Genomic DNA, 24568 nt, shown 5'->3' on the forward strand with positions numbered 1-24568 from the left:
CAGCCAAAGAGGGAACGTCCAAGTGACGGGTAATAACTGCTGTTGTATTTTTTCATTTCCCGGCATATATAGATGACAGAATATAATGTAAAACATTTTTTTTTTAGCATTTAAAACCATCAGTGGTAAACTTTAGGTTTTGTTGTCAGCTGCTGGCACTCTCTCAAATCAGCTTGGTATTACGCCAAGGCATGTAATCCACCCGTCAGTCCACCAGAGGATACCGTGTCAGTGTGACGTTTTGCCTGAAAAGTCCCTTCGACCAGGGTTGAAGAATGAGGTCATGTGACCAAGGTCATGTAATGTGGTACAAAAGGAGACAAAGTCTGAGTAGGGAGGAAGTCAGAGGCGGTTGAATGCAACAAAAAAAAAAAAAGAGGACTTTTACCTGGATGACCGGTGTTTGAGTTCGTGAGAAAGCGTAAAATGACTTATTTCACTCAAACCATGATCTTGTCTTAACCCTCACTGAGTAGTTTTTTCTGCCTAAACCCCAAACAATTACATTTAACCCAAACCATGCCCCCCCCCCCCCCCCCCCCCAAAACTTAACCACTTTGTGGTGTCCAAACACGTGACACTGACACGGTGTTGTTTAGTGGATTGACAGGTGTACCAGAAACTCTGGCGTGATACTGGGTTGCTCAGGTTCATATAGAGGCGCCGCAAGCTTTTAAACTGCTATCACCAGATTAGTTTGTATTGAAAAAGCTTTGTACAAATATTACATATTATGTATATATATCCTCAGCCCTCCATTTCCTTTTGATATCAAGTTCACACTGATACTTCGTTCGCTGTATTTAGCCGTTTTGATGGGGGCATCAAGTGAGAGGGCAGCTCTCTGGGGAGCCAGAAGCCCTCCAGTTTTCCCTCAATAAGGTGGACTGCCAAAGCGAACTCCTCATTGTCCAGCATGCCGTCCCCATCGACATCGGACAGCCTCCAGATATGAGCGAGCACCGAGTTGGGCAGGAGAGTGGTCGTCATCCACTCTTTGACTTTGGTGCCGCTAAGTTTGCCCTCACTTGGACTGAGGTTGTAGAAAATCTCATCATATTTGGGTTTGTATTTCTCCACCGCCCACTCATCAAAATCCGCCTCGCTGCTCTCATCATCTTTGGGGAGTTCCTTGAATGGATTTCTCTGGTAATTCTCAGGCCTGAATGTTCCCAGAAATTCACCGTCTAACACGCCGGGGAGGGATTTCTTCCTTGGTTCATGCTGTTGGAGTAAGGGAACCAGGTTGGCGATGTCGGTGGTGAGGAGTTTTTCCAAGGAAGCCATGAGACTTGGTTTCAGTGTCTTGAACTTTGAGAAGTCCTGACCCAAAAGTTTCTCCTGAAAATGGAGGCAATCACACGTGAGGCTCACGCAACACATTCCAGTAAACAAATACTATGAAATATTGTATTGAGACATAAAGGTTTTGTCCGACCTGCATCTTGGTGCAGTCAGGGAAGTCACCGGCTGGGACTCTGTGCTGTTGCTGGATCTTGTTGAAAATTACAGGAAGCTGGTAGATCAGATTGTGCTTCTTGCTTTCTTTGCAAAAAATAGTCGGCATCTCCTGCTTCAGGTAGCTGATAATGTGAGCGTGAGCCTGGAAGGGGAATAAAGGTCAAATGAGTCACGAAATCCCTACGACGGCAGCCGAGGTAATGAGTATATCTGAGTTATAATTGAATATATCAGAGGATCTCTCACCCTCACTAAGCGCGCCCTCTTCACGAGGTCATTCAGCTTGCGCACTGCTGCATTGCGGGGCAGGTTCCTGATGTCAGCCAACAGGTCGTCCTCCTCCAGCTCTATCAGCTCGTAGTGGTCACACGTCTGCCTCGGCTCCGACCAGAAAGACCCGATGTAAACCCGCAAGATCTCAGGGGTCCGAAACACTTTCCCCAGTGACCACATGAGGGCGCCGTAGACTCTCATGAGCTGTTGAGAGTCCACCCTGTCGGCTTTGTTGAGAACTATACGTAACTTGTCCTCATAGCCGCACAGAGCCCCGAAGGCTCGGGTGAGCTCATCAGAGAACTCCAGCTTATGCGCGTCAAACAGCAGGATGATCCGATCCACACGCTCTGCGAACCAGCGCAGCACTGCTGGGAAGTCGTAGCCTGGGGATGAGGAACAAAAACACAGGGTTTTAATTAACAGGGTATAGGATGGAGCGAGCCTCACATCCCTTTCACTGGTCTCAAGCCATTTCAGTTACACCCATAGAAAAATGTGTCTATAAACCAAAGCAAAAAAAAACAAAAAAACGCTTGGTTGCGTACTGCTCGTCTCCTCCCAACACACAGACACATTACTTTCATCTGCTGTGCTTCTGGCCTCAAGTGTCTGAATAATGATGGGCTGAAATATTCGTGTTTTACTGCATGTACGATGACTCTTCTCCTATAGGAATTTAAAATGCGGCTCACAGCAACAATGCAGTCCAACTTTAGCACTCTATAAAAATTGCTGAAGCAAAGACATATTAACTCCTCTCAGGAATTAGGAGACACTGTCTCACCTCGACTCAGTTTCCTTTTAGCAGCGGTTAAAATGCCCGGCGTGTCGATTAGGCTGATGCTCTCAAGGACCCGGTTTGGCATCTGAGCACACTGAAATCTGAAAAGAAAACACGGGGTTAATAGGGTTTGAATATTGATAAAATATCACCCTACTAAGTTTGTATCAGTACTTATAAAATGATGAATGCAGAGCAAAGCGCAGGAACGTTCAAATATTTCTGGATAAAAGGGAGCGAAAAAAGAATCAGAGAAAGAAATGAACCAAACAGCAACTTTTTCAAGCTTCTTCACAAAAAAAGAATTAAAAATCATTACAATCCAGAATTTACTATCTTTCTCCTCTTAATCTCACCGTCACCTGTTTAGAAATGAGTTTCCAAAAGGATCAAGGTTGCGAAAGGGCTTTTTTGGATCCATTGTCAGGGCATTCCCAGGGATGATTCCTTCCTCCCCTCCATACATGAGAGCTGTGAAGCAGTCAGTGGTTGGCTCTGGCCCAACTCTGCTACCAGGGAAATCTTGCTCTATGAGATACCTGAAGATACACATGGTTCAAACCACCTTTGTCATCATTCTTGCTTCTAACTCGGCGCTTAATACATGCAGATGAGGGACATCTGCATTTTTTTTTCTTTTTTAAATGCTCAAAGTCTTACCTGATAAAAGTCGTCTTTCCTGTCGAGTACTGACCCATCACCAGCACCATTGGTTTGTTGTCAAAGTCTGCATCCTCGTAGCTCGGTGAGTGAAAGTGATGGAAAGAATAGTATTTCTCTATTGGCAGCAGCCTCTTATAATAAAGATTCTTCAGCTCCTCTGTGACCACATTGACGTCCCCCAGTGTTTTCGGGGTGCTCCAAAGCCTCCGGATGGACATGGCGATGAAGTTTAGCTCTGATTTTCCTCGGCGTGGAAGCTTCTCACTCCTCTACGACCAAACTGAATGATGGAAGAATGTGCACGAGGGATATCATCAGATTCTCACAGCTGTCTGCTCCATCCTGCAGCGGGACGTTCAGAGGGTGGAGAGGGTGTAACCAGAGCCTGCAGCTGCACCTAACATAAAGCCAATGTTGAGAGGGACAGGGTGGAGTGCAGTTCGTTTTTTGTTGCAGAGAAGGGACAATCTTGGCAAAACTCATCCAGAGTGATTGTTCTAAAAAAGACAAAGAGGGACGTGGCAACGCTGTACGTTTTAAAAGCCATACATAACACTCGACATCTATGAATTAAATGCCTCCATATATGGGATCGAGTTGGCAGCAAAATACCCACAACGATTGCAACAATGCTAATATTACTTTTAGTTTGTTTTTGAGCTCAAACTTCGGCGGAAAGTTACTGTACAAAGACTTGAAGATGAATAATGCACCATAATTTGCATGAAGGTCAATAAATCAAGTGAAACTGGAGGCGGTGGTCACATGGCTTAAACTAGCAGAGGTCTGACGCTGTCATAACATGGTAGTTGAGTGTGTTTGTTTAGCTCATACTAAAATGTAATTTGATAGTCAGAAAGGCTTCATTTCAACATTTTTTTTCTCAATTAACTGTGAGCACCTGAACTTTAACAAACAAAAACTGCCAAGAGAATTTGTTTTCTTTGCTTACCCTTCAAAAAACAAACAAACAAAAAAAGGGATCTGAAGTTGTTTTAGTGCAGCCATACTGTCGGTTGTGCAGCTTGCTAATGGAAGTGTGTATCTTTCTGTACAATATAATACAAAAATGAACAGATTCATTGTCACACGTCAACCTAACTCGTGCTTTTTGTCTTGTTTTTAAACTAACCCCCTCAGCCTGTCCCAGGTGGACGCACGGTCCGGGCTGTTCCCAGGAATGCGACTGTGTTCAAGAACATTCCGCTGGCTGTGACCCCAAAACAGGGAGCTGTTTCTGTAAGGCTGCATACCGCGGTCCGCACTGTGAGAGAGGTATAAGCACTTAGTTGCATTTCTTCTGCATCGTGAACATTTTCAGGTAAATTCACAGATCTTCACCTCTCAGCTAGAAGTTCATTCGGATGACATTTCACTGCACCGAGCAGTTCAAATGTTATGACGATCCGAGTCTATTTCCTGTTGCAGTCACACAACAGTAATGTGAGCCTTTGAGGGGAAACAAACTTGAAGTCATGCTGTTTCCTTGCAAATCGGTTTTGACACAATGGTCTTTTGTTGCGATTCCTCTCCGAGAACAGTCTATCTTTTACAAAATGATTGTCCATCGTGTTAATCGTCCCTTGTTCTGTGTACTTGTTTTTATGTCCCCAATGTAGAATGTGATCCAGGCTTCTTTGGCGCAGGCTGTGAGCAGCCATGTGACTGTCCAGGTGGAGGGTCATGTGACCCCGGGACTGGAGAGTGCAGCCAACGGTGTCCTGCAGGCCTTCATGGAGATAACTGTCAGCTGGGTGAGGCAAAAAAAAAAAAAAAAAGCTGCTTTAATGCAATTTAAAGGCCATTTTCTAACATACAAAACAATTTATACAAACACATCTAAGTACTCGGCATTAAGTCAAATTATTTTGGGTCTAATTTATGCTGTAAAGTTTCTCTCAGACATCTGGCACACATCCATAACATCATTTCAAACACGCTGTTGATGTATGATGTCCTCCACAAAGCCTGAATCCACAGTTTACTTATATGGTCATAACTTTTAGAGTAAAAGGGTACAGAATACTGTCAGTGCGTGTGGGCCTGCACACTGACACGTGCCAACATGTGTGCTTATTGTTCGCATACTTCATGCTTGTGCAAATGTGTGCCCAATTAATAAACTGTGTCATGCTGGCAACACAAAGCAACACAAATTGTTATGAATGAGTTTCTGAATAGGTCACAATCTCTTTCATTTCCCATAACACTTGTAAATCTTTCTTTATTCTTTCTTCATCTATTCATCTTCCGCTCCATTTGACGGATTAGGTGGAATAAAAAAAGGCACTCTCTTGAATTCACCTGGTCAATGCAGGTGTTCTTGTTATTGTAAACTACACAACCACAAATATGAGTGTTCCTCCACAGCAGGGCGTCCCGTGGCTGTTTATTCTGCTAGCTGATGAAAAGTTCAACCTTCTGTGAGGTGATACTGAATATTTTTCAGGAGCCGCTGGTAAAAACAGGACTTTTTGTCTCTGTGGAGTGAACTAAGATAACAGAGCAGAGTTACAGTATGTCAGCACTAATGCAAAGTCCAGGCCTAGGCTTGCCTGGTTTGTCAAAGCCAAATAAAATAATTTAAAAAAAAGGGTTCTGGATTTTACTTAGTTTAAGTTGTAGGCCAGGTCATGACAGGGACGGTTTACTTCAGTTACTCCTGCAGAAGCAATTGGCAGAAGCTGAATAAACCGAAAATGATTGCGCAATTCTACATTTTCACCTTCTTATTTTTTTGCCCCAAATGTTGTGTAATCCTGTTTTGTGTGGGGTTTTTTTTTGTGTTACACTGTGTTGTAAATGTCTCTGTTTTCCATTTTCTTGTGGATTGTTGTGTTGCTAGCCTGCCAAGATGGAAGTTATGCCGAGAACTGTCGTCTGACCTGTGACTGCGGTGGAGCTTCTTGTGACCCGGTAACTGGACGGTGCATCTGTCCTGCTGGGAAGACAGGACACTCATGCCAGGAAGGTATTTGTTTTATTACACTGTTCTTTAATAATAGTTTTAGCCTGATCATGTAGCACGAGGGCCAGTTTGAACTCAGTGACATTACAAGCTTGCAAACCTGAGCAAACCTTGGTGTTTGTGCGTTTTGTGCCTCTCTCAGCCAAACCAATTAGAAACTTGACATTTGCTTTGCGGCTTACTTGCCCAGTGAGAAAGTTCACCCCTTTCAGGGACCCATGTAATACATTTCTCTCCCCCAAATTATTCAAGCACAAGTGGCTTTAGGGCTATACAGAGAAAGGACCGACATAAGTGGCTTACTGCTGAGCTAATCTGAAAGATACTCCCTGCTTCCCAGACTGCCCTGATGGATGGTGGGGTCTAAAGTGCCATGCGTCCTGTCCTAACTGCGAGAACAGAGGCTCCTGCAACAAGCAGACTGGTATGTGTGACTGCAAGCCCGGCTTCATGGGAGACCTCTGCCAAAATGGTGAGATTGCAATTACAATTCCTGTGTTACGAGGAAGAAAAACATTTTAAAAGACCCGATGTATACAATTTGGCTTAAATAAATGTAAATGACATCGTACTCATATCAAGGCTTTAATAAGCACCTTTATATCTTTTAAATAAATAAAAGAAATGACAGCGCAATTGGAGGATTTGAGATTTTGGAGCTGCTGATATCTGCTTGTCTTATTGGTTTGGTTACTTACATGGATTTAAAGAAAAGCGATGACTGAAGCAGGTTCACTGATGAACTACCTGTTGTGCACAGAGTGTCCTGCAGGGTACCACGGACCAGGCTGTCTGGAGCGCTGTTCTTGCCATCCTGATGCCACCTGTGACCCACAGAACGGACACTGCATCTGCCCACCTGGCAAAAGAGGCCATGATTGTGCAACGTGTAAGAACTAGTTTGGTACAAAAACAACAGCATGACTGAGTAGCAGAGAAAGGAAATCGTGTAACGTACCAAAACCTTGTATTTAACTTTCACCGTAATGTTTCCTCATCTTCAAAGCATGTGAAGCTGGTTTCTGGGGCCAAGGCTGCAGCATTAAATGCCAGTGCCAGGACAGCTCCCTGGGCTGTGACTCAGTCAGCGGTCAGTGCGTGTGCGAGGCCGGCTTCACCGGGGACCACTGTGAAAAGAGTAAGTGAACATCGTTGGTAGGATATCACAGAGGTTCAAAGTGGATACTTTGGTAAGTGCTGCCACCATGGGGTGATTGCAGGTATAGCATCGTTCGATTCGATTTACTGACAGAAATGTTCTGGCTGTTAATTTCATGATTTTACACGCGTTTCATTTGTGTGGTTTTTGTATTTGATCCTGAGATTTATAATTATAGATTTCTATATGTTATATGAAGCTCCATTTGGTACTCAAAGCTGAAATACATCCCGGTATTCCATGGGAAGTGAGACTAAAAGTTTCAATCTGTTTTGCAAGTTTTCACTGGTTAAAAGTTAAACATCTAAGACGTTTAGTATCATGGTGCTACATATGCTTAGGCTCATATGTATTCTGTGTTATGGTCACATGCTCCCGTTCACAGAGTGCATGAACGGCAGCTATGGCCGGGGCTGCGTCCAGCAGTGCCAGTGTCAGAATGGAGCCCTCTGTGATCATGTGAGCGGAGCCTGCACTTGCTCTCCCGGATATGCCGGCACTTTCTGCGAAAGAAGTAAGTCACCTATAATCTGATGATGGTGTTTCAGATGGTATTTTGTTGTGGTCAATCTGAAGTTAGCCCAATTTGTAATTTTGTTTTAATCTTTATTTGGTCTTAAACATCTCTAAAATAATTGATTTACTGACTACAGAGCCAAAGATTGATTCTAGGTCCACTTAAATGAATTCATAGAAACAACAAGGTTAATATCAGTGTACAAATTGATATATTTTTGAAAGTCACATGCACTTTGAATAAGTAACCTGTAAACACTCAAGAACTGAAGTATCATGAAACGAACAACATAAATGTCCACAGATGTTCTTCATCTGCACAGGAAATACATATTGTCCAGTGAAACAACATAAACACAGTTATTATCATTTAGCTGCTGTGACCTTGCACTTCACTTATCTGCACAACTCCCAACACTTTCACAGTACAAATAAAGCTACAGGACATACAGATACACTTAAAACATGTACTGCTCCTGATGATTATCAGGAAAAGGCAATTAATGAGGATATTGAGATCTTATGGATTATATCATAGGCAATAGTTAACTTTGGAGATGCTATGGACTTTGCAGTTGGTCAAGTGACACTTGAAGCAGGTGCAGTGCACTTTATGCTGAAAGCAGAAAGCCTGCTGTGCTCCCTCTCTCTATATATATTTATATATATTTATATACAAACCTCCTGCTCACGAATTCATCAAAATGTCGCGTTAGACCGAACATTTCTAACTTTTACACGTTACTTTAAAATGACTCACAATACAAGATACTGCATGTTATCTCCAACGTTTCACCGCCCTCTTGTCAATAAAACCGAGGTACACGCGTGACATTTTGAGGAATATTCCCCCAACCTGGATGTAGAAACAAAGAGGCAGAAACCTTTAGCTTTTGTGTACAGCTGGAGTGCTGAAGTGTTCCCGCGCGGGAACACTTCAGCACTCCATTAGGTCCATTTAACACTTTGCACATAAAACCCTAGTAATACACAAAATAGTTTTGCTTTTGTTTTATTAAAACTAATGGCTTTTTTTCAAGCAAAAATGACGAACGTTATAGTTTCAAAATTATGAGATTTGCTGCTCCTCTTTGCTTTACGAGGTAGTAAACTGAATAGTTTTGGTTGTGGGGTTGTTGGCTGGAGAAAATAAGCAACATGTTGCAATCAGCATTTTTCCCCCCCCCCACTATAATCTGCCTTCTTCCGAAAAAAATATGAATCTTTTATATTACAAAATAATCCTCAGATGAATGGATGATATAAATAATCACTAGTCACAGCCATACATTTAAAAGTTATGTTAAATAGTTAAATAGAAATAAAGGATTGTTGGCAAACCTTCCTGAACTCTAGATTTAAACAGTGGCTTTACAGAATACAAAAACAGAGAAAGGTCAGGAAGTAGCAGAAGTTTTACTTTCAGATTCTTAAATTGTTAAATGTTGTTGAGCTCTGCACGATCGTATGTAAAACCAAGATTATCTCCACTGAGCATGAACATGTACCTCTACATTGCAGGTGGTGTTATCGCTCTTTAACACACTAGAGGGCGCTGCAGGATATTATTCAGATTCTTCCACAGTCTCAGTGAATCATCAGAGATTCAATGAATCATCAGACTGTCCACGTGATGTCATGAGCGAAACCATTTTAAAACCACACAAATCCCAAGATGTAATTTGTATTAGTCACTCTGGGATAGATGGACTGTATTTCATGAGGCTCAGAGTCTCTGCGAGCACTCCCAACTCTACAAGTAACCAATATTCATCTCATCATCATGATATTTGTCCTGAACTGCGAGACATAGCAACACTCGAAGAGATTTAACAATTCAATAGATTTGTTCTTGATTACAGTCTTTTGACTTGAGGTGGCCTCATGTTATTACAAAGTGTAAGATTTACTATGACTGTACTACCAGGCCCAGAAATTCATACCACCTCCGCACTGCACGGGGCATTGTAAATCATGGCCATGCCACACTAGAACAGAGCTTCACATCCCTAGCCATAACAGTCTAATGGCCTCAGATGTAGTCGTCACTCTGATTGGACGTTGCTGTGGAAATGGGGCTATCGGTCTGAGCAGATTTTATTTTCTGAAGGCCTGTTCCCCCTCAAACAGAGGTGTCCAGTTTCTCAGTCTTCTGCTGGGCCTCTTCCTTCAGGAGAAGTCAGGAAGAGGCCTGCGCTGTGAGAAGGTCCAGGTCTCTCCAATTCACAGAATTAAAGTGGAAAGAAATGACTTTATGTTTCAGTGCTTGATCCTACAGTTTTCATCCCCACACTCGTTATTCATAGAAATGACCGGCTCTACCAGACTGAGAAAGCTTGTTGCTACGGCAAAACCATTGTTCCATTGTGCATTCTTGTGGTGCTGAGGTTGATGCTAAACATTTCAGTCAAGTGTTATCGGAGGAAAGGGGCCTTTTGTGCTGACATGGATCCAGCACACCACTTCTTCAATTAACGTGGATTGTGCTGCGTTCCTGCTCTGCAGCTTTGATGTCTGCATCAAAATAGTTCAATTGGTTGCAGTAAAAAGAACTCTGGTTCAACTAGCATTGAACATCCGCGTTATTGTCCAAGAAACTGGGTTGTTGTGTTGTTGTTGTGTTGACCTCCTTCAGTGTATATAGACCCTGAATGGCACCAGGAAGTTCTATTCTATGTTCTCTCTATCCGCTCTATTTCTGTGGCGCGCTCTCCCCGGCTGTGTGGTCCCTGGACCTGCTTTATGGGCAGACAGCAGTGGCTCTTACACAACCAGGGATCTGGAAATAATCCTCCTGTCTTAAAGAGCTAATTTCGTCGAGAGATGGAGTATTTCAACAATGGCACAGTGTGTGTGTGTGTGTGTGTGTGTGTGTGTGTGTGCGCGTGTGCGTGTGGTGCACCGAATCCTCTGTGCCCACCTATCAACAAAGACTCAGAGGGAAGAGTCTACATTTACAAACTGTAGCAGACACTGTGCTAATATCAGATGACAGAGCTCTGCTCTCTGGTTAATATGGAAACCAGTCGCCCCCTGCTGGCATATACAAACAATAAACTTTGCCATTCAAAGTTGTCAGAATGCTTGAAGATTTAATATGGAGTGTGTGTCCTTCTGTTAACTGTCTGCTAAAAAAAAAAGGAACATGTTGATGTGATTACTGTTAACAGAGATTTCATTCAAAGGATTATATTTTAATATCACAGATGTGTTGCGGCCCCCATTAAATAAATTATATATCAGACGTTGAATCATTTTCCTGCAGGAGGAGCAAGGCTAGCTTGTTGCTATGGTGTCAGTAAGTGCTATCATGATAATAAACAACAGACAATAAACCAGGCATTTTTGCTACAGTACCACCACAGACTTAATGTACAGCTGGATTAAAATGACAGCATCCTCAGTGGGCTAGCTTTAATAACATCGCAGCCCTAACCACTACAGAGGCAGGCAAAGACGTCATGCTGTCAGCGTGGGAACGCATCGATGGCCATGCCAGAAGTTGCTGAGCAGGAAAGTTACTTTTCCCAATTTGAGGCCTCGGGGTAGAAAAAGGAGGAGCGGGCAGCATCATCACTTGGAGCAGGAGAAGGAGGGTATGATGCATTAACTGCAGGGGAACACCCCGAGTACTGTGGCATTTAAAATACATAAAATCACCAAGTCATACATTTCTGCTGCGCTCCCAGTTTGTGGTCACGTCGTCCACTGTTTTGCTTATAGATAGAAGTAGCACATGAATTAAATGATACTTTGCTGGCTACTGAGACTTTCTCAATTATTACTGCAACAGAACACAGAAGAGGGTATTTGAAGAGAGGAATATCTGTAACAACTGTCAGTCAGTCAGACTTTGGCAGAGCGAGAGCAGCATTCCTGTAAATACAGGCCGGAATGGGGGAACTTTTTGTTTTGTAAAATACTACCATTATGCTTGAGTTCTTCTGTGATCTCTGCAGTGACAAATTGCGTGATCAAAAATAGGCTGCGAATAAACAGTCATTCTTTCCTGCTCTGGTGAAGTCATGCTTACAGACAATATTTACATCCCAGCACTGGAAAGGCTCATTCATCCCACCGCCTCCAGCTAGGTTCTTCTGGATGGGAGGCACAATGTTTACCAAACTCTGTGAGTGTCACTTCACGATACACACACTTAAACGATCTCTCCAGCTCTCCTTGAGAATGGGAAACAGACCCTTACACTGGCATCTCCTTCCATCAGCAGCAGCACTGTAGGTGTGTGTGTGGGGGCACAGTAACCGGGCTTTGTTTTGCCGTGTGTTGATGGGGCCTGTGGACTCAGCAGGTGCTCTATTTACCAGCTCTTTGTGCCCCCCCTCCACCCCCGAAAGGGAACGGCCTAGGAGCCGCGTAAACTTTGATGTGGCCCAGATCCACCACACATGTGGGACATGAGCTCACTTAACGAACGCAGACGCTCTTGCAACAGCCGCAGCGTGGTACTGCAATTTGATATTGGTATTTTCAGGAGGTAGCAGGACAGAGAGGGAAAGTAGGAGGAGGAGAACAGAGTGAGAGATGGGGAAGGGAAGAGAAAGAACCAAATAAAAGAAAAAAATCGTTGGCATCTGAACCTTTTCCTCTCCTCTCTTGTGAAGCTGCCAGTTCTAACCAGTCAGATGTTTTATCTCGGCCCACAGTGTGCCCGGACGGCTTTTACGGTCTTGACTGTGGCCAGATGTGCGAGTGCAGGAACGGTGCCCGCTGCCACCACATCACAGGAGCCTGCCTATGCACCGCCGGCTGGGCAGGACCACACTGCATTCTGGGTAATGGAAGCCACATCATTAAAACAGGGTGTGAGGGAGGCCCTCACTGCAGCCCATCACGACATCCTCTCCTTAAACACAACTATGATGTGTTTGTGAACAATTATCTCTATAATGAGACATTGGCGATGACTTTTTTTAGGGATGGGTAAGGGTGGAGAAAGGAGGGAGGGCGAGAATACCCTCTGGCATACATGGTTTAATTGAGGTCTATTCTGGATAAATGCACCCACATGTATGTAGCGATCAACATTAGGGAAGGGAGAACATAACTTGGAAGAGTCTTTTAGGAGTTAACCAATCAATGTTCTCATGCTAAAGTTTCTTGAGGATTTCATGCCGTTGTTTTAATGAAGCCAGTGAAATGCCCACTAAAGTTCTTAGTCTGTCATTCTGGAGTCTTATTCAAGACTTTCCTTTTGCCACAGCCATTTTGTGGTTCTAACTAGCAAAGCCAGAGTCAGCAGAAAGCCACTAGCATGACTTAATGGTGCATCTCTGTCATTAGTGCTTTTTCCTCTTTCTCAGTCTCCAAATGTCATCTTGAACTTTGATCATTAATGAGAAGTTTAAAGTATGTGTGCTAAAACTCATTTAGCCCTCTGGTCTCATACATTTGCAATGGCTGCGGTGCATTTCAAAGTGATACTGAAAGTGTTGTGTGTGTGTGTGTGTGTGTGTGTGTGTGTGCGCGCGTGTGTGTGTGTGTGTGTGTGTGTGTGTGTGTGTGCGCGTGCTGTGTTGTACTATTATACGTGTGTGTGTGTGTGTGTGTGCCGTTTGTTTGCCCTTGTGCGTGCTTCGTGTGGGCAGAATGCCCAGACGGTCACTATGGAGAGCAGTGCAGTCAGACCTGTGAGTGTCAGAACGGAGGCGGGTGCGACCACGTCAATGGGCGATGCAGCTGCACCGCCGGGTGGACCGGACTCAGGTGCACGCTGCGTGAGTAACACTCATCACTCTAGTAGCTAATCACTCAGCATGACAAACTTTACATCAAAAGTGTCCAGTTTACACATCATGCTGCTGTGCTGTAGAAATGTGGATGTATTTTCTCTGCTGTTATAGACGTACTGTTTTTTGTTTTTTTTATTGATTTTCTGCATTACGAATAACCATTAGCAGACTCTTAAAACTTTCTTAACTTGTGTTAACCATCTTAAGGAATTATTGACAGAATTACTGCATTGATGTTCATCTGATTTGAGGTTATAGAAAATAAATTATAATAATGGCTGCTGGGAACTGTTAGAAAATGGTTTCTGGTAAATAGTCTGGACTTATATAGTGCCCTTTTGCCTTCCATTCACCAATTCGCACACACACACTCACAAACAAGTGGCAACAGAGCTGCCATGCAAGGTGGTCGCCTGCCGTCGGGAGCCACTTAGTCTCAATGGTTAGGTTCAATGTCTTGCCCATGGACACTTCAGCAGGTGGACAGAAGGAACCGGGGATTGAACTGCCAACCTTAAGATTGGTGGGCAACCTACTCTACTATGTGAGCCACAGCCAAAATAATATATTTAAAAAGAAAATCTATAATTGTAAAACCTTCATTAAAAGAGGTCAGCAAAAACTGTAAAGTAGAAATTCGCAGTCAAGGAGCCACAATCAGCTAAAACACTGGTATGGCACTACACAAATGATCATTTTAGAAGTTAAATATCAGTATTTAGCAACAATCAATAGCACACTGATACATGTAAATATAATATTTTCATTGCTAATAACCTTTATACATTAGTTTCTTGATCTTAAAAGCCATTCTTGTCACTGTGTTGTGCGTGTGTGTGTGTGTGTGTGTGTGTGTGTGTGTGAGTTCAGCCTGTCCTACAGGACAGTATGGGGAAAACTGTTCTGGTCAATGTCTGTGTCAAAACGGAGGTTCTTGTAATCGCATGAGTGGCCAGTGCTCCTGCCCACCTGGTTGGACCGGAGCTGCTTGTGAGTTAGGTGAGTCCTACAGTACTGTGGATTACATTATTAAGAAGCTGAGGGAAACATATGCAACTCTTAAAGTTAATCAAAGACTTTGTCTCCCCGTCCCTGTCTTTGCAATTTAATGTCCGCTGTATTACTGACATACATAATTTATTGAATGTAACTTCCCTCTTAAGCTTCCTCTCCCTCTCTCCTAGAGTGTGAAGAGGGACGTTATGGGGAGAAGTGCTCCCAGGGCTGCAGCTGTGCGAATGCAGGGAGATGTGACAGAGTGACAGGAAAATGTGCGTGTCTGTCTGGTTGGACAGGAGAGCTCTGTCAATCAGGTGACTTCCTCAACTTCACTTCAGTTCAGCTCTGTTGTTTTCCTCTACTGCCTGCTGGTGTCTCTTGAAGAAGGGTAGCCTTTCTGTCACTGCCTTGCATCTGTGCTCCATTTGCTAACATTTGTGAAGCAGCAGCAAAAAAAACAGTAGTAAGATTTGCTTATATAACCTGCTCTGTCAAAACTATTTTTGCCATCAGCTCTGGGTAAATACTGTAAGCATGTAAAAAGTAAGTTCTTCAAAAAAAGGTGTTCTCTGACTTTAATGTCGCTTGCTGACCACGAATGCTTGTGTGTTTTGTCTGAAGCCTGTTCTAAGGGATTCTTCGGAGAGGGCTGCGAGCAGAGGTGTGACTGTGTCCACAGTTCGAGTTGCCACCATGTGACGGGCCGCTGTGAGTGCGAGCCAGGCTGGAGAGGAGCCCGGTGCGACAAATGTGAGTTGTGTGCAGGGCCGAGGAAATTGCAAGTGAATGAAACTGGCAGTAAAGAACATGAGAGTAAAGTTCCTGTGTGTGTGTGTGTGTGTGTGTGTGTGTGTGTGTGTGTGTATTGACTGTCAGCCTGCCTCCCGGGGTCCTACGGCGCTTCCTGTGCCCAGCGGTGTCAGTGCCAGGCTGGAGTGTCCTGTCACCATGAGATGGGGAGCTGCGGCTGCCCAGGCGGACTCACGGGGCCTGGCTGCGAGAAAAGTAAGAGTGAAAAGAAAATCAATTTCAGCAAAGCTACTTCATTTAATATGAAGGTGAGTAGCAGCTGCTTTGCTCAATTTGTAGAAGGTAAATACTCACCAACATTTTCAAATGACATTGTTGAGACACCCTTGGCACACAGCTAGTGTCACTGTGATGCATTTGAACCCATTTGGCTGACATGTATGCCCTGTTGATAGAAACACTGTCCCCCATAATGGACCTCTCTCATCAGGAAGGAAAAGCATCACGGGATTGAAGGTGTCACCAAGAATCGTCACTGATTAAAATTCCCTTTCTTGCCATCCTCCTGGGAAAGATTACCGTTTATTTCATTCTAAGACTTTATGAGAATCTTTCATTATTTACAGCAGACCCTTTAGGACTGTGTACAAGCTGCTTCACGACTTGGCCCCCCACCACTCCATCTACTCCCCCTCACGGCCTCAGCTCCCTTCCTCTCCTCACACACTCCCCAGACATCTGATAAATGTTACACACCGGTTGCCAAGTAAAACAGGAGGCATTGTTTTTGTCTCCTCGGCGGCGGATAAGGGCTTTTGGAAGGCAGACATGCATAATGACAGCGCCGTAATTGCCTCTTTAGTCTGGAGTCCTTTCTTATCTGTCCCCCACGCCGCCTGCTGCAGCTTGAGTACTGCGGTCTCACCCCGAAAAACATGTTCGGTTCACAGATTCATCTTGTTCACTATGACCGGTTGTCTGGGGACTTTATTCATTATTGTGATGAGCGTATATGTGCAGAAAGGGTGTGTGAAAGAATGTCCCTCTGTGTCCGCCTGGGTTCGGGCACCAGGGAAAGTTTTGGTTGTGCTACCAGTCAATACTGAATGTCCCAGTGTGTTCATAGAATAATCTGAGGAAGGAAAGGGAAATGGCATGCGTCTTTGTTCCCACAAACTACTGAATGTGTGCATGTTTAAGGCCTTATCCGCTGTCTTAATTTAACCACAACTTAGCTACAATTTAAAAATATGATGAAGTTTTATTTTACCAGTGTAACATTATATCCAGAACCATTAATCTTTACCTGCATCGGTTTTCATTCTAAAACTTAATACCTGTATGATTTTCCATAGAAATTGCTTCCCCTTAATAAACCCATAATTAACATGGATTACTTGTACCTATGGTTCTCAGATAGTGGGTCACAAGCTGTAAGTGGGTCGCAGGGCCTTTTTGAGTGGGACGCAGATGTGTCTGTGGAAACAAAAGTTGACGGATAACAAGTCAAACTTTTATTTTCAATTCTACAGAATTTCTGATGCTGCGCTTTTATTTTGATGGACATATGTTTTTCCTGACCCAGCATATGTACCATATATAGCAGTTGTTTACTGCCAAGTTGGCATGATAATAATGACTCAAACTAACATTGTTTGTAATTCCAGTAATTCATTTTAAAATCCTTATATGATAATTCATGTTTGGCGCACCCATGAAAGGTGTACAGGTTCCAACGACTTATACGTGTAATGCGTTAAGTAAATCGTATGCCCTCTTCTTTCTAAATTGTACATCACATGTTTGTGGTTGTATTGTCTCAGCCTGCCCTGCTGGTATGTTCGGACAAAACTGCAGCCAGCTGTGCCGGTGTTCTGGAGACCAGGAGCAGTGCCATCCTGTGACGGGGAAATGTAGCTGCTTACCTGGTTATTATGGAGCACGCTGTGCGCAACGTAAGTATATTGTGTCTGTTAGCATAGACTAATATAAGGTGTGCACTGGTTTGTCTTTTATTTAACAGGGAGGTTAATGAAAGAAATGTGTCAGGAGGGAACATATTTGACCCGTTTTGTAGATTTCCATGGAAGTGAAAGATTCATGTTGTACAAGCCATTCAGAACTTTGTTACACATTTGTTCCCCAGATATTTTGATTGACATTTTTGGTAAAATGTTGGTTGGCTATTTTTACATTTAACATCAAGCACAAAGGAAAACCTCCGTTTCAAAAGAGTAAAGAGTAAAATAACTTTAAAAGCTTGATCAAACAGTTGCTTTTCCTTTTTCTTCCTCTTCTTTCCTTCTTGTTGTCATGGTTTCTCTCCAGGATGTCGAGCAGGCACTTTCGGGCCAAACTGCAAGTCCAGGTGCACCTGCATCAACAGTGGTCGCTGTGACTTCAGGACTGGGACTTGTTACTGTCCTCCTGGCTTCATTGGAGCTGACTGCAGCTCAGGTAAGTCAAGAAACTTTGAACCCGTGTCCAACGCCACAACAACGGAACCATGTTTACTATTTCTGCCTCCCTTTATTGTCATTATTCTACGTTAGTATTGTAGGAATTTTGTAATTCAACAAGTCTCTGGGTTGTGTTAGAAAATTCTCGCCAACCAGTAAAACATATAACATTTATCTTTGTATTTTTATGTGAATAAAGCCACGTTTATTTTTGCAGGTTGTCCAAGTGGGTACTATGGGAAGGACTGTGCTAAGCTGTGTTCCTGTGGGGAAGGAGGGCAGTGCCACACAGCAACAGGGAGGTGCATGTGTGGCCCTGGTAGGATGGGACAGTCCTGCCAACAAGGTCAGGCTAAACCCATGTCTGGGATCGTTTGAGACATTTTATCACTACGTTTAAAGAGTTTAAGATGTGCAGTAATGAAAAGAGAGGTATCTGTAAAAAAAAAAAAAAAAAAAAATTGAGATACTACAACTAATATATGTATTTTAAATGCACTATATCTGAATGCATACTGATCATTTAGTAACAGTTTTGAGACAAGAAGAAATGACTGAGGCAATTCATTGCTCATCTCTAGGAGATATCAAACAAGGATTTTATTTATCTTTTTTATCTTTTACCATTCTCTTGAGTATACAAAGAGTCACTACCGAGGCTGATATGCATCATTAGGAATGGGCTCTAATGAGTTCTTCAGAAATAGGAGGCCTAACTGGGGAGTGAGAAACAACCACTAAGATGAGGGTGTAGTTTTCAACATTTTTTACTGTATATTTAAGTAACAAATTCTCCATTTCCCCAGTGGAAGGCCTCTGATGATCACAGGGCTTTTACTCCCGGGAAACAGAGGCAGAGCTGAGTTTTCTTAATCTCTCTCTTTATCAGCAATTCAGCTGGATTGCAAACGGGGGTTTCCAGCACTGCTAGCACTAAACGTTCTCTTGTTCAGCCTCCTGCATGTACTGCGACATACCACCTCTTAAGTTCTTCTTGTTGAATGTTTACAGAAACCTATAAGTAGCTCATTCTCTGTGTTCCGTGTCGCTGGATTTGGCAAGGAAGCAAATAAATAAACAGGGAAATCAAAGACGGCTTGCTTATTGTTTTCCCAATCTAAATTACCCAGAGAAACATGATTATTCTTTTATATCAGCGCCAAATGAGACTACTTTGCCATCTCTTTAATGAACTGTTGCTTAAATAAACATGACTGTGGTTTGTACAGTCTGTGTGTGTGTGAAAGAAACAGATACAGCACATGCTGTGCAATTTGTGTTTTGTATGTGATGCACTTATTGTTGTGATTGCTGAGCAAAAGGGTCTGTTGCTCTCCTCTCATTACGATGGTTTCCGTTTCTTCAGGGTGTCCTCAAGGGCGCTACGGCCTGCAGTGCAGAAACGCATGCAGCTGTCAGAACGGGGCTTTGTGTGATCACGTTGATGGGTCCTGCAAGTGCGGACTGGGCTGGACCGGAACCCGCTGTGACACAGGTACAACTTCAGATACAACAGGACATAATCCAAACTGAACGATTCTGGTTCCAACAAGCCAAAAACCTAAAAAAAAACGACAGCAAACAGCAAAACTGGTGGAGAAAAACTCTCCTAAACATTGAAGTTGTTTACCTTCGACTATCACACGATCCACTTCAACTGGCATTTATAAAATATAGGAACATTTTCATTCATTCCCCACTCTTCCTCTGTTTTATTTTATTTCTCTTTAAAACTTTAATTTGCCAGTTTTGTGACGAGCATTCTTTGTAACTCTTGTTGGTAAAGGGCTCGATGTTGTAAATGTATTGTAAAGTTTTACTTGCTTGCTTACAAGTTGCATTTTAAAGTGCTGATTTACAGATGTTTTTATATGCCTCATACGTTCCAATAATTTGTCATTCAGCTTTTTTTGTCGCACCCTCGTTTTGTATTTCAGGTTTATCAAACGCTTCCATTCATGGCCACATTTTCAGAGATTTCTGTTGAATTATGTTGATTATAATCAGTTTTTTCATTAATGCCACTAATTTGTTAACTGAGAATTTACGACCTGTGCGCGCGCGCGTGTGTGCGTGTGTGTGTATGTGTGTGTGTGTGTGTGTGTGTGTGTGTGTGTGTGTGTGTGTGTGTGTGTGTGTGTGTGTGTGAAGCCTGTCCACAGGGTAAATATGGGCTTGATTGTGCACAAGACTGTCCATGCCTTAACAGTGGGACCTGCGACCGTTTTACTGGCAGCTGCAGCTGTACTGCTGGATACTACGGACACTCCTGTCAACACGGTATGCAAACCCTCACTTGTAACATGAAAAGAGACTTGGAGATAAGATTTGGCTATTGCAGATCTCGCTGACACTTTGAAATAGATGTGATCTTTTCTTTACTCCCCTAGTGTAAAAGGTGACAGTCAGTGAGTTGAATGAACCTTGATAATATAACAAATAACCTTTTTTTATTTTCTTGTGTTCCTACCAGAGTGCCCCTCTGGGTATTTTGGAGTGCATTGTGCCCATACCTGTGACTGTAAGGTGGGACAAACATGTGACCATGTGAACGGCAAATGTGTGTGTCCACCAGGCTACTACGGCCCACAATGCCAAAGACGTGAGTACATTATATGTGACTATCTAGATGATAACCTTCAGCTAATGTCCTCAAAACTACATGTGAACTTTTTACAGAAGGGTAAGATGAGTAACTTTCATCTCTCAAGAATTTTCTAGGTTTATAGGATACTTGTAATTCAGCAGTACCATGAAGACAGAAATAGAAACAGTCATGCTCACAGTCACAAGTTAGTGCTCATTAAAAAACAGCCACCTGGATACCCAGCTGCGATTGTACATGGGCAGATATGAGCATGAATGAATAAGACACTGCAAGAAAAAAAAAAAGAAAAGAAGAAGAATGTGAGTGTGTGCTGGCAGACAGACAGACAGACAGACAGACAGACAGGCTTTTAGGTAGGTGGGCAGGCAGGCAGGCTGCTTATTTGATGAGAGACAGGTGTTTCCTGACTGCTTAATGCGTTCTTGTTACATCCGTGTGCCCTCCTGCCTGCTCGTGGGGCTCTCAGCCGCAGTGTGAGCGCCTAAACGGCCACTTCAGACCCAGCAGGACATATGACTGAGCATTGAAGAGCAGCTGTAAGGCAGCCACATGCTCCACAGATAGACCTGTGTGTGTGTGTGATGAAATGTGTGCACATGTTCTTATCACTAAAAGCACTTGTGAGTGAATCTGTTTTCTATTCTGTCATATTTTACTCAGTTGCTCTTTGTGTGTCTGTTTTTGCTTGTACTTTTGTGCCTTAAATTGTGACTGCATTGTATTGTAGAAGATCTAAATGTCCTGAAGGATAGAACGACGATAATGTACTGGTTATCATCATGTTCAAAAGGTGTACATTTAACTTTGTGTAAGAAAAAATGGCAGCGCTTTTGATTGCACAAAGTTTAATGTCCTATTAGCAGTTTAAATTATCAATAAATCTATCAAAAACATAGATGGGATTTTAGTGCCACCCCCATCTTTTCATACATAATCAGTAAGTTCACTAGTGAGCCAGTAGTCTATCCTTCTTGCAGTGTGTAGGGATTAACCCAGTTAAAGAAGACAATGAATATGTTCAGAAATACAATAATGCAACAATGTGTGTATGTTTTTTTCTGGCTCTCAGGATGTGAAGCTGGCAGTTTTGGATTGAGTTGTGCAAAGTCATGTGACTGCGCTGCCGAGGCCCCATGTGACCCCTCGACTGGACGGTGTCTCTGTCCCCCGGGAAGGACAGGACAGAGATGTGAAAAAAGTAGATGTCACCTGGAGGGAATCCTACTTAAACATGAAATCAATCAAAAATCAATTCAGAAAATGACCCCTTTGTATGTGATGCAGAAACTCTTTTCTTTTTAACATCTCTTCTTTCCTTCCACTCTGTCTCTTCTGTGTCAGACTGTGGTGGTGACAGCTTCGGTCCCGACTGCTCCCTGCTGTGTCAGTGTTCCCACGGGGCACGCTGTGACGGGGTGAACGGTCGATGCCTGTGCCCGCTCACCTGGCTCGGCCCAACTTGTAGTGAAGGTAGACCTAAGCTGCTATTGCCACACACACACACACACACACACACACACACACACACACACACACACACACACACACACACACACACACACACACACACACACACACACACACACAAGGTCAAGGGCTGTAAAGCTGAACCAGCTTTAGTGAAATACTGTGTCGTGAAGTGTGAGAGGCTGAGCCCCATCACTCTGTGTGTCACCCTGTCTCCCTCAATAGCTGCTCCTGTCTCCTGACAGTTATTTTAATCTGCACCCAGCATGAAGCCAGGCTCGAGGCTGTCTTCGTTTTACCTCCTCAAAGCCAAGCACACGGGAGACTACGTAGCAGTTACTTCTCCAAAAAACCAAAACCCCAGAACATTTGCTTTTGATTTTTCAAATAGTGCTGATGTCTTCTTGGCTTTTTCTTTTTTTCTTTTCAGCGCTGCTCCAGCAAACCCCAGGAGCTCTGAACTTTTCTGTGTCCCAGAGAAAGAGAAGAGCAGGCAGCAAAACCACATAACCCAAGCAGAGGTGCAAACTCCTGACTGGACGTTCAAACACAGGGGTTTGGCTCAGTGAAGCATTACTCAGATCATCTTGGTAAAGGTGATGTTGGTGTTAATACGCTCACTGAAACTGGTACTCAGCTGTCAGAAACTGGCCCTCCATCACCAAGACTGGAGCTCGAGAGAATCAACCAGTGAACCTGGCATGTGAGAGGCCTTCAAAGGACCGTGAGCTCAAACCCACCCCAGTTTGGCTTCATGGCAACACACATGAATACAATACCTGCATCACATTAGTTACTGTTGCTGATTGAAAGTGCAAAACTTTCTTTCCAGTTTGACATTTAACGAGTTGTTCAGGGCTCAGTTTCTAAAGAGAATGACCCTTTACAACCATCACCGACATGTAGTTCTTTCTGCTCGTGTCCATGGAAAACCTCAATGTTTAGCATAAAAGAATGCCAAGCAAATTTTTGGTGAAAATTAAATGTCTGAAATAGACTCAGATTTGTATGGCTGACTCATTTAATTATTCTGAAACTACATTAAGATCAACACATACATGGAGAGCACACGTGGTCAAGATACAAAAATATAGTCCAAGAGAAAAAAACATACAGGTTATTATGCAATTCAATTACATCAGAGTGACCCACTTAACACTGAAATGAGACATATTCAACATATTTCTTATTGTGTTTTCTCTCCTGTGTCTCATTTACAGAAACATTTTAATGTTTGGAATTTCACACGTTTGCCTTTTCACAGAAATGCATAATTTCCCAAAACAGTGGAACTCAGATAATTGGTTCATTTATTAAATATCATTCTAAAGAGATCAGATTGTTTCCAGCTGTGGGATGTGAGAATGAACTGATCCTCACCCAAAAATTATTTTATTGCCCATATATTTACCTTTTTTTTTTTTTTTTTTTTTTTCAAATGTCTGAATATGACATGAGCAAGCTTCATTCACCTGCATAACAAACACTCTACATTAATTAACATTGAGCATGGGTGTTATACTTGCAGTGTCGTGTGCTGGTCGCGAAACACTGCAACTTGCATGGATTGCACTTGGGAATCTTTTAAATGAAAAAAGTAAAGGAGTGTACTTGTGCACATTTCTGTTCGTGTACAATGTCTCACTAAAAGATAAGATTACAAGTCACGACTGCCATCACCTATCAGACATGTGCATTTTATGTGAATGTGGGTGTTTCTTTTCTTTTGGAAAATTGTATTTGTATTATATCTCAGGTCGGTGCCAGTTATATATACGTGTTCATATCCTGGCATATCAGTGGTGCTACATTGTATAAAATCAATCAGTCAACTAATTCTGTTTTATTCTGTTGCTGTGTCTTTTTCATGTGTGGTTGTGTTTTGAGAGAAAAAGGGGAGAATGAAGCAAATAAATAAGAACAAACACGTGTGGACACTTGCCTCTAACAATCTATTTTTGAACTGTACGCTTTGAATGCAGTGTTGCATGGTATTGATTTCTGTGACCCCTGAGTGGGGGTGGGAGGGAGCGGTAAGGGATGGCTGTCGGAAAAGGGGGCAGCTGTCATAGAGAACTATGGGACCCTGTGTGTGGATATGTCAGTGCACACATTACCGCACGGCTACTACCAAGCATTTTTCATCAACCAGGGCAGGGTCAAGCATTGAGGGCCATGCCTACCTCCCTGATAGTAGTCTAAAGGGTGTGTGTGTGTGTAGAGGGGGAACACCTGAGCAGGATACTATGGTGTTGTAAGGTGTGTGTGTGTGTGTGTGTGTCAGCATCCGAGAGCGAGTGCGCTTTCCCCGAGGCATTTTTCAAGTGCACTGGAGCATTTTCTCCTCTATTGGCCAAAAGCGGCTGTGGTCCAGCAGAGGCAGGCAGGTGCCTGGGCCAAACATGCACCCCATATCCAGCATCCCTGGGGTGAGTGATGGGTGAACAGGCTCACCAGCGGAGGATGGACCCCCCCACCACACACACACACACACACACACACCGTCTCTCCGGTGTTGCTGATGGATGGGTGAGCGCTCCGGCTCGCCCTGTGTTGTGACAAGCAGCAGATGTTCTCCAATAATGTTTATCGGCCGGGCCTTCATCTTCAGATGACACACACCTGTTTCCAGTCAAACAGGCCCACAGAGGCCATCCATCCACTGAACTCTGGGTGGCCACTGTACCGCTGTATCAGCCCTCCATTCATAA

The 24568-nt window shown here is 43.3% G+C and overlaps 2 protein-coding genes across 2 annotated transcripts in view; one reads left to right on the forward strand and one right to left on the reverse strand.

The window, feature by feature from the left end:
* egfem1 (EGF-like and EMI domain containing 1) overlaps positions 1-23786 on the forward strand; it is a 53837-nt gene extending 30051 nt beyond the window's left edge. Inside the window, exons 17-38 of the mRNA XM_069147871.1 lie at positions 4322-4456; positions 4801-4935; positions 6027-6152; positions 6490-6621; positions 6910-7038; positions 7156-7287; positions 7694-7822; positions 12489-12617; positions 13431-13559; positions 14445-14573; positions 14759-14887; positions 15195-15323; positions 15450-15578; positions 17147-17278; positions 17652-17780; positions 18000-18128; positions 19149-19277; positions 19934-20062; positions 20256-20384; positions 21460-21588; positions 21732-21860; positions 22288-23786. Of these exons, the coding sequence (XP_069003972.1) occupies positions 4322-4456; positions 4801-4935; positions 6027-6152; positions 6490-6621; positions 6910-7038; positions 7156-7287; positions 7694-7822; positions 12489-12617; positions 13431-13559; positions 14445-14573; positions 14759-14887; positions 15195-15323; positions 15450-15578; positions 17147-17278; positions 17652-17780; positions 18000-18128; positions 19149-19277; positions 19934-20062; positions 20256-20384; positions 21460-21588; positions 21732-21860; positions 22288-22367 (2807 nt within the window). The 3' untranslated portion in view covers positions 22368-23786. The remainder of the gene's footprint in view (positions 1-4321; positions 4457-4800; positions 4936-6026; positions 6153-6489; positions 6622-6909; positions 7039-7155; positions 7288-7693; positions 7823-12488; positions 12618-13430; positions 13560-14444; positions 14574-14758; positions 14888-15194; positions 15324-15449; positions 15579-17146; positions 17279-17651; positions 17781-17999; positions 18129-19148; positions 19278-19933; positions 20063-20255; positions 20385-21459; positions 21589-21731; positions 21861-22287) is intronic.
* Positions 550-3445, reverse strand: LOC138197211 (EH domain-containing protein 2-like). Its single transcript, XM_069147872.1, has 6 exons — positions 3179-3445; positions 2881-3057; positions 2522-2619; positions 1708-2120; positions 1439-1603; positions 550-1341 (listed from the first exon to the last, which is right to left on the reverse strand). The coding sequence occupies exons 1-6, from the start codon at positions 3397-3399 to the stop codon at positions 778-780; spliced, it is 1638 nt and encodes a 545-aa protein (XP_069003973.1). The 5' UTR covers positions 3400-3445; the 3' UTR covers positions 550-777.
* Positions 23787-24568: the final 782 nt, after the last annotated feature.

Source organism: Embiotoca jacksoni, unplaced genomic scaffold (assembly GCF_022577435.1).
Source record: "Embiotoca jacksoni isolate LCO1_2020_lvr unplaced genomic scaffold, fEmbJac1.0.p SCAF_14, whole genome shotgun sequence".
Taxonomy (NCBI): domain Eukaryota; kingdom Metazoa; phylum Chordata; class Actinopteri; family Embiotocidae; genus Embiotoca; species Embiotoca jacksoni.